At 92.5% G+C, this 6,504-nt stretch overlaps 1 protein-coding gene across 1 annotated transcript in view; it reads right to left on the bottom strand.

The window, feature by feature from the left end:
• Window positions 1-6,252, bottom strand: part of ZBTB10 (zinc finger and BTB domain containing 10) — a 28,270-nt gene extending 22,018 nt beyond the window's left edge. The window contains exon 1 of the mRNA XM_033842857.2: window positions 4,863-6,252. Coding sequence (XP_033698748.1) covers window positions 4,863-5,679 — 817 coding nt within the window. The 5' untranslated portion in view covers window positions 5,680-6,252. The remainder of the gene's footprint in view (window positions 1-4,862) is intronic.
• Between the last annotated feature and the right edge of the window lie 252 nt (window positions 6,253-6,504).

Here is a 6,504-nt window from a genome sequence, read left to right as displayed (position 1 = left end):
GGGGGGGGGGGGGGGGGGGGTGGGGGGGGGGGGGGGGGGGGGGGGGGGGGGGGGGGGGGGGGGGGGGGGGGGGGGGGGGGGGGGGGGGGGGGGGGGGGGGTGGGGGGGGGGGGGGGGGGGGGGGGGGGGGGGGGGGGGGGGGGGGGGGGGGGGGGGGGGGGGGGGGGGTGGGGGGGGGGGGGGGGGGGGGGGGGGGGGGGGGGGGGGGGGGGGGTGGGGGGGGGGGGGGGGGGGGGGGGGGGGGGGGGGGGGGGGGGGGGGGGGGGGGGGGGGGGGGTGGGGGGGGGGGGGGGGGGGGGGGGGGGGGGGGGGGGGGGGGGGGGGGGGGGGGGGGGGGGGGGGGGGGGGGGGGGGGGGGGGGGGGGGGGGGGGTGGGGGGGGGGGGGGGGGGGGGGGGGGGGGGGGGGGGGGGGGGGGGGGGGGGGGGGGGGGGGGGGGGGGGGGGGGGGGGGGGGGTGGGGGGGGGGGGGGGGGGGGGGGGGGGGGGGGGGGGGGGGTGGGGGGGGGGGGGGGGGGGGGGGGGGGGGGGGGGGGGGGGGGGGGGGGGGGGGGGGGGGGGGGGGGGGGGGGGGGGGGGGGGGGGGGGGGGGGGGGGGGGGGGGGGGGGGGGGGGGGGGGGGGGGGGGGGGGGGGGGGGGGGGGGGGGGGGGGGGGGGGGGGGGGGGGGGGGGGGGGGGGGGGGGGGGGGGGGGGGGGGGGGGGGGGGGGGGGGGGGGGGGGGGGGGGGGGGGGGGGGGGGGGGGGGGGGGGGGGGGGGGGGGGGGGGGGGGGGGGGGGGGGGGGGGGGGGGGGGGGGGGGGGGGGGGGGGGGGTGGGGGGGGGGGGGGGGGGGGGGGGGGGGGGGGGGGGGGGGGGGGGGGGGGGGGGGGGGGGGGGGGGGGGGGGGGGGGGGGGGGGGTGGGGGGGGGGGGGGGGGGGGGGGGGGGGGGGGGGGGGGGGGGGGGGGGGGGGGGGGGGGGGGGGGGTGGGGGGGGGGGGGGGGGGGGGGGGGGGGGGGGGGGGGGGGGGGGGGGGGGTGGGGGGGGGGGGGGGGGGGGGGGGGGGGGGGGGGGGGGGGGGGGGGGGGGGGGGGGGGGGGGGGGGGGGGGGGGGGGGGGGGGGGGGGGGGGGGGGGGGGGGGGGGGGGGGGGGGGGGGGGGGGGGGGGGGGGGGGGGGGGGGGGGGGGGGGGGGGGGGGGGGGGGGGGGGGGGGGGGGGGGGGGGGGGGGGGGGGGGGTGGGGGGGGGGGGGGGGGGGGGGGGGGGGGGGGGGGGGGGGGGGGGGGGGGGGGGGGGGGGGGGGGGGGGGGGGGGGGGTGGGGGGGGGGGGGGGGGGGGGGGGGGGGGGGGGGGGGGGGGGGGGGGGGGGGGGGGGGGGGGGGGGGGGGGGGGGGGTGGGGGGGGGGGGGGGGGGGGGGGGGGGGGGGGGGGGGGGGGGGGGGGGGGGGGGGGGGGGGGGGGGGGGGGGGGGGGGGGGGGGGGGGGGGGGGTGGGGGGGGGGGGGGGGGGGGGGGGGGGGGGGGGGGGGGGGGGGGGGGGGGGGGGGGGGGGGGGGGGGGGGGGGGGGGGGTGGGGGGGGGGGGGGGGGGGGGGGGGGGGGGGGGGGGGGGGGGGGGGGGGGGGGGGGGGGGGGGGGGGGGGGGGGGGGGGGGGGGGGGGGGGGGGGGGGGGGGGGGGGGGGGGGGGGGGGGGGGGGTGGGGGGGGGGGGGGGGGGGGGGGGGGGGGGGGGGGGGGGGGGGGGGGGGGGGGGGGGGGGGGGGGGGGGGGGTGGGGGGGGGGGGGGGGGGGGGGGGGGGGGGGGGGGGGGGGGGGGGGGGGGGGGGGGGTGGGGGGGGGGGGGGGGGGGGGGGGGGGGGGGGGGGGGGGGGGGGGGGGGGGGGGGGTGGGGGGGGGGGGGGGGGGGGGGGGGGGGTGGGGGGGGGGGGGGGGGGGGGGGGGGGGGGGGGGGGGGGGGGGGGGGGGGGGGGGGGGGGGGGGGGGGGGGGGGGGGGGGGGGGGGGGGGGGGGGGGGGGGGTGGGGGGGGGGGGGGGGGGGGGGGGGGGGGGGGGGGGGGGGGGGGGGGGGGGGGGGGGGGTGGGGGGGGGGGGGGGGGGGGGGGGGGGGGGGGGGGGGGGGGGGGGGGGGGGGGGGGGGGGGGGGGGGGGGGGGGGGGGGGGGGGGGGGGGGGGGGGGGGGTGGGGGGGGGGGGGGGGGGGGGGGGGGGGGGGGGGGGGGGTGGGGGGGGGGGGGGGGGGGGGGGGGGGGGGGGGGGGGGGGGGGGTGGGGGGGGGGGGGGGGGGGGGGGGGGGGGGGGGGGGGGGGGGGGGGGGGGGGGGGGGGGGGGGTGGGGGGGGGGGGGGGGGGGGGGGGGGGGGGGGGGGGGGGGGGGGGGGGGGGGGGGGGGGGGGGGGGGGGGGGTGGGGGGGGGGGGGGGGGGGGGGGGGGGGGGGGGGGGGGGGGGGGGGGGGGGGGGGGGTGGGGGGGGGGGGGGGGGGGGGGGGGGGGGGGGGGGGGGGGGGGGGGGGGGGGGGGGGGGGGGGGGGGGGGGGGGGGGGGGGGGGGGGGGGGGGGGGGGGGGGGGGGGGGGGGGGGGGGGGGGGGGGGGGGGGGGGGGGGGGGGGGGGGGGGGGGGGGGGGGGGGGGGGGGGGGGGGGGGGGGGGGGGGGGGGGGGGGGGGGGGGGGGGGGGGGGGGGGGGGGGGGGGGGGGGTGGGGGGGGGGGGGGGGGGGGGGGGGGGGGGGTGGGGGGGGGGGGGGGGGGGGGGGGGGGGGGGGGGGGGGGGGGGGGGGTGGGGGGGGGGGGGGGGGGGGGGGGGGGGGGGGGGGGGGGGGGGGGGGGGGGGGGGGGGGGGGGGGGGGGGGGGGGTGGGGGGGGGGGGGGGGGGGGGGGGGGGGGGGGGGGGGGGGGGGGGGGGGGGGGGGGGGGGGGGTGGGGGGGGGGGGGGGGGGGGGGGGGGGGGGGGGGGGGGGGGGGGGGGGGGGGGGGGGGGGGGGGGGGGGGGGGGGGGGGGGGGGGGGGGGGGGGGGGGGGGGGGGGGGGGGGGGGGGGGGTGGGGGGGGGGGGGGGGGGGGGGGGGGGGGGGGGGGTGGGGGGGGGGGGGGGGGGGGGGGGGGGGGGGGGGGGGGGGGGGGGGGGTGGGGGGGGGGGGGGGGGGGGGGGGGGGGGGGGTGGGGGGGGGGGGGGGGGGGGGGGGGGGGGGGGGGGGGGGGGGGGGGGGGGGGGGGGGGTGGGGGGGGGGGGGGGGGGGGGGGGGGGGGGGGGGGGGTGGGGGGGGGGGGGGGGGGGGGGGGGGGGGGGGGGGGGTGGGGGGGGGGGGGGGGGGGGGGGGGGGGGGGGGGGGGGGTGGGGGGGGGGGGGGGGGGGGGGGGGGGGGGGGGGGGGGGGGGGGGGGGGGGGGGGGGGGGGGGGGGGGGGGGGGGGGGGGGGGGGGGGGGGGGGGGGGTGGGGGGGGGGGGGGGGGGGGGGGGGGGGGGGGGGGGGGGGGGTGGGGGGGGGGGGGGGGGGGGGGGGGGGGGGGGGGGGGGGGGGGGGGGGGGGGGGGGGGGGGGGGGGGGGGGGGGGGGGGGGGGGGGGGGGGGGGGGGGGGGGGGGGGGGGGGGGGGGGGGGGGGGGGGGGGGGGGGGGGGGGGGGGGGGGGGGGGGGGGGGTGGGGGGGGGGGGGGGGGGGGGGGGGGGGGGGGGGTGGGGGGGGGGGGGGGGGGGGGGGGGGGGGGGGGGGGGGGGGGGGGGGGGGGGGGGGGGGGGGGGGGGGGGGGGGGGGGGGGGGGGGGGGGGGGGTGGGGGGGGGGGGGGGGGGGGTGGGGGGGGGGGGGGGGGGGGGGGGGGGGGGGGGGGGGGGGGGGGGGGGGGGGTGGGGGGGGGGGGGGGGGGGGGGGGGGGGGGGGGGGGGGGGGGGGGTGGGGGGGGGGGGGGGGGGGGGGGGGGGGGGGGGGGGGGGGGGGGGGGGGGGGGGGGGGGGGGGGGGGGGGGGGGGGGGGGGGGGGGGGGGGGGGGGGGGGGGGGGGGGGGGGGGGGGGGGGGGGGGGGGGGGGGGGGGGGGGGGGGGGGGGGGGGGGGGGGGGGGGGGGGGGGGGGGGGGGGGGGGGGGGGGGGGGGGGGGGGGGGGGGGGGGGGGGGGGGGGGGGGGGGGGGGGGGTGGGGGGGGGGGGGGGGGGGGGGGGGGGGGGGGGGGGGGGGGGGGGGGGGGGGGGGGGGGGGGGGGGGGGGGGGGGGGGGGGGGGGGGGGGGGGGGGGGGGTGGGGGGGGGGGGGGGGGGGGGGGGGGGGGGGGGGGGGGGGGGGGGGGGGGGGGGGGGGGGGGGGGGGGGGGGGGGGGGGGGGGGGGGGGGGGGGGGGGGGGGGGGGGGGGGGGGGGGGGGGGGGGGGGGGGGGGGGGGGGGGGGGGGGGGGGGGGGGGGGGGGGGGGGGGGGGGGGGGGGGGGGGGGGGGGGGGGGGGGGGGGGGGGGGGGGGGGGGGGGGGGGGGGGGGGGGGGGGGGGGGGGGGGGGGGGGGGGGGGGGGGGGGGGGGGGGGGGGGGGGGGGGGGGGGGGGGGGGGGGGGGGGGGGGGGGGGGGGGGGGGGGGGGGGGGGGGGGGGGGGGGGGGGGGGGGGGGGGGGGGGGGGGGGGGGGGGGGGGGGGGGGGGGGGGGGGGGGGGGGGGTGGGGGGGGGGGGGGGGGGGGGGGGGGGGGGGGGGGGGGGGGGGGGTGGGGGGGGGGGGGGGGGGGGGGGGGGGGGGGGGGGGGGGGGGGGGGGGGGGGGGGGGGGGGGGGGGGGGGGGGGGGGGGGGGGGGGGGGGGGGGGGGGGGGGGGGGGGGGGGGGGGGGGGGGGGGGGGGGGGGGGGGGGGGGGGGGGGGGGGGGGGGGGGGGGGGGGGGGGGGGGGGGGGGGGGGGGGGGGGGGGGGGGGGGGGGGGGGGGGGGGGGGGGTGGTATCCTTGGAATAGCGCAGCCAGGGAAAATCTTTGAGCCAGGAGGTCTGAAAGGAGCACTGAAGCTTCTGCATTAGGGACTTGGGCCGCGCGAGCGGGAAGTGCTGGACAGTCTCTCCTTCGCCAGCTCCCACTCCGCTGCCCTCCGCTTCGTCCCCGCCATCGCCGCCCGACCGCCTGCTGCTGCTGCAGCTGCCGCCTTCCGCCCCGCTGCCGTCGCCCAGGCTCGCCCCCTCCTCTTCGTCCTCGGTGCTGTCGCTCAGGGACGCGCCGTCTGGCATCAACTCCTTCCCCTCCAGCGCGTCCAGCTCCAGCTCCACGGCCGCGGGCCCTCGCCCATTGAAATGCCTCAGGGGCCACGCCGAGGTCTCGGGGCGGCCGCGGCTACTGCCATTGTTGCCGAGCCCCCCGCCGCCGCCGCCGCCGCCGCCGCCGCCTCGGAAGGCCAGAGTCCGACGGTTCCTTTCCGCTAGCAGGGGGCCCCCTGCGCCACCGCCGCCCAGCGAGGTGGGGCCGCCCGCGTCTTGGGGGAGCAGCAACTCCTTGGTTTCCTCGGCGGCGGCGGCCACCCCGGCAGAGGCCTCCAGGTCTTGGGGCTCCAGGCCCTCCAATTCCACTTCCTCGTCGGCCCCCCGCCCATTGAGCTGCTGCGGCGCTGGCGGCTGGGGTTGTCTTGGCTGGGGGTGCTGGGGCCAAGCCGAGGCCTCCCCGCCAACGTTATTGTTCGCGGAGCCGCCGCCGCCGCCGCTGGCGGTGACCAACCCGCCTCCTCGGAACGCCAGCGTCCTGCGGTTCATTTCACTGAACGACATGGCGCGCGCCGCCGCCGCCGCCGCCCGGTGCCCCGGCTCGCGCCCGGCCTCGGGCCGCGTCCCGCGCGCTCCCCCTCCGCTTCGCCCCCGCCCCCACCCCGGGCGTTCCGGTCTCGCGGGGCTCGGCCTCGCCCTCCCGCCCGGCTCGCGCTCGCTCCCCGGGGCTGCCTCACGCGTCCGCCGCCGCCGCCGCCGCCGCCGCCTCCCGCCGGGCCGCCGCCTCCGGCCGCCTCCTAATCCTCCACCCCCGCCCCGCTGCGCTCCGGGCAGCGTCCCGCGCGGAGAAGGGGGCGGGCGGCGGAGAGGTGAGCAGCGAGCCGGGGCGCGTGGGGCCTTCGAAGTTGAGAGGCGGAGTGCGGGGAGACCCTCCGCTGCCCCCTCTTTAAAGCCGCGCGCACAAACCGACCCTCCAAACAGATATCCTTCCTCCGGCGCGCCGAGGAGTCCCAACCCGCTGCCGGCTTCCGAGGCGCTGAGGGCAAGAAGCACGTTAAACTGCCGGGCTCCGCCACATAACGAACCGACAATAAAGCCGGCGGAGCGTTTCCGTCCGACCAGGCCCCGGCGGAGGTCGAATGGCAAATGAACAACGGACCGTGCGCCCACAATGCACCGGGGTAGCAGTAACCGCTGGAGGGGGAAAGGGTGGGGGCCGAGCTGGGGGAGGGGGGCTGGGCTTGGGGCTGGGCTGGGGTGGGGTGGGGTGGGGGCGCCAGGGGACCGGGAAAGGGGCCGGGCCGCGCCTCCGGCCTGGGGGCGGGGGTGCGGCCGCGGGGAAGGAAGTCGGCCGAGGAGCGGGGGACAAAAGGCCGGGCGGCGGGCTGG

This window comes from Tursiops truncatus, chromosome 17 (genome assembly GCF_011762595.2).
Source record: "Tursiops truncatus isolate mTurTru1 chromosome 17, mTurTru1.mat.Y, whole genome shotgun sequence".
Classification (NCBI taxonomy): domain Eukaryota; kingdom Metazoa; phylum Chordata; class Mammalia; order Artiodactyla; family Delphinidae; genus Tursiops; species Tursiops truncatus.
This window is presented reverse-complemented; position numbering and strand designations above follow the sequence as displayed.